The sequence below is a fragment of the Hibiscus syriacus genome, unplaced genomic scaffold (genome assembly GCF_006381635.1).
Source record: "Hibiscus syriacus cultivar Baekdansim isolate YM2019G1 unplaced genomic scaffold, ASM638163v2 tig00110831_pilon, whole genome shotgun sequence".
In the NCBI taxonomy this organism is placed as follows: Eukaryota; Viridiplantae; Streptophyta; class Magnoliopsida; order Malvales; family Malvaceae; genus Hibiscus; species Hibiscus syriacus.
Genome location: NW_024062882.1, coordinates 2,941,863 through 2,944,243, shown reverse-complemented (window position 1 = coordinate 2,944,243; position 2,381 = coordinate 2,941,863). Strand labels below are relative to the sequence as shown.

The following is a 2,381-nucleotide window of genomic DNA, read 5'->3' as shown; positions in this document are numbered from 1 at the left end:
TTTTCCTTTTTTTGTAATGCTAGATATGCATATTTAAAAAACAAAACCAATAATCCTCCTTGGATTCTCATCAACTCATCAAGATAAAGTTTTTCATTGTATTCGTAAAAGATTTATCCTCTTCCTGAAAATGGAGGCAGTCACCACCACTCTGTTCGGCTCTTCTTTATATCTACTCCAGCTTCAAGCTCCGTTGCTAAATCGGCAGTTTTCGCCGCCGGAACTCGCCCCTCCTCGATAAAGGTTTCAAATTACTTTCTAGTTTCTTTTATTTGTGTTGTTATATCAATATATCTTTACCGATTTTGGGTCTTTCATATATTTGCGTGAATTTTTATTTCTGTTTCGCATTATGTGAAATTAATGAGGGAAGGGAAGATTTTGATACTTGTGGATGGAAACCCACCAACCGTGGAACACATTTCTCTGCTTATTTTGATTTTTTTTTTGTTTTTTTAATGCGTATCAATTCATTGCTGCAACATTATTGTTCTCTAGCTTGTTCAAGATCATGGGATAAAAGAAGGGTTTTGGGGAGTAGGAGAGGAATGGTTGTAAGGGCATCATCATCATCTTCGTCTCCTGATTCGACTGACCTATCTGCTCCAATTGCACCCCTAAGGATGGAGTCTCCAATTGGGCAGTTTTTGTCTCAAATCTTGATAAGCCATCCACATCTTATGCCTGCAGCGGTCGAGCAGCAGCTCGAACAGCTTCAAACCGAGTGGGATGCTGAGCGAAAGAAGGAAGTACCATCTGCTTCAGGGACGGACTTAGTGTTGCATAGGCTGGTGATTCATCTTACTATGTATTCATAACCGGACATATATATCTCATGGAAAAGGTTTGGCTTTACAGGAGAATTGTTGAGGTTAAGGCAAATGAGCGAAATAAAGCTTTGGAGGAAATCCTCTACGCATTGGTTGTACAGAAGTTGTACAACCAATACAACCAATGCGTAGAGGACATGGGACTTGCAGGGGACCATCAAGCTGTTCCATCGTGCCCTGAAGTCTCATCTTGGTCTGGTATCATCAGTCCTGAAGAGTACGCTAACTTGGTAAAGCCCTCTCAGTTACGGACTTACGTGATGTCCTTTGATGGGGAGACACTTCATAGATTTGCTACTATTAGATCGAAAGAATCTGTCAGCATTATTGAGAAGCACACAGAGGCCCTATTTGGAAGATCCGGCACTGTTATTACTCCTCGGGGGACTGCTTGTTCTTCGAAGAACAAGCGTATTAAGATTAGCTTTGGTGGTTTGAAGAGCCTTGTTTTGGAGGCTGTCACTTTTGGTTCTTTTCTATTGGATGTTGAAAGCTTAATAGACTCAAGGTACCATTTTGTTATGAATTAGCTACTTCCAATACCAATTTTGTTATGAATTATTCTGTATGTATTTATATTTTGCTGTTGGAATTTGAATTTTGTCACGTAATGCATCTAAACGAATCGTCTCATTAAACCCGTTTAGAATTAATCATAAACTTGTCGTATCTACAAATTATGATTAAGTTTATATTAATTAGTAGTAATGAACACAATTCAAATGTACGTCAAGGTACATTTGAAGTCAATTTTCTTAAACTGCATATTCTAATGTATAAGATGGAATCCTCAATTGATTGTTGTGTTGTATGGCTGAAGAAACAGTTTCCTTACACTCCAAGTATGCAAAATGGTGCCGTAAACATCGTAGAAGGCAATGCGGGGTGGTGTCGAAAAAGATTATCTCAACCCGTACTGAATAATTTTTGCGTGGAAAATATTACCTAAAGGAATCATCGTCAAGGTCGATTCAATATCATAATGAAAGTTAAAATTCTCTAATATTGAACATGATATATTTTTATATAAATTATGTTGAAGTAAAATTTTAATATATTTTTAAAATAAATTATGTAAAATTTAATATTAATTAAAATAAAAATAATACATGATATATTTAAATAATAAAATAATATATTATCGATGAATTTTTATATAAATACTTTTTATTTGAATATATTATCAATGAATTTTTATATAAATAATTTTTATTTAAATAATTAGAATTTCACTTGTTAAAAAATATAGAACAAGGTCAATTTGGTAAAATATACATTCCAGTAATCTTTTATTCCTTCAATCAAACACTGTAATCTTACATTACTGCCAAATAAACCAAACACAACAATGTAACATTCTCAGTAATGTGTTAGGTAATGTTATATTCCGGTAATCTTATTCTCACTGGTAATCTTATATTTCGTGAACCAAATGCACCCTTAGGGGTTGAAAAATGTTTTTCACTAAACATAATAAAATTGGTCCTAAAGTCATGGTTGGAAAAGTGTTTTTCTTTTTTTTTTAATTAATCAATGGTATCCGATCTATTG

General features: G+C 34.2%; 2 protein-coding genes across 2 annotated transcripts; both read left to right on the top strand.

Moving 5' to 3' along the window:
* The first annotated feature begins 257 nt into the window (after positions 1–257).
* Positions 258–827, top strand: LOC120142654 (UV-B-induced protein At3g17800, chloroplastic-like). The gene has a single exon (XM_039157185.1). It carries the CDS (start codon positions 459–461, stop codon positions 816–818), a length of 360 nt encoding a protein of 119 aa, XP_039013116.1. The 5' UTR covers positions 258–458; the 3' UTR covers positions 819–827.
* Positions 826–1,360, top strand: LOC120142653 (UV-B-induced protein At3g17800, chloroplastic-like). The gene has a single exon (XM_039157184.1). The coding sequence runs from the start codon at positions 836–838 to the stop codon at positions 1,358–1,360; it is 525 nt and encodes a 174-aa protein (XP_039013115.1). The 5' UTR covers positions 826–835.
* The last annotated feature ends 1,021 nt before the right edge of the window (positions 1,361–2,381 follow it).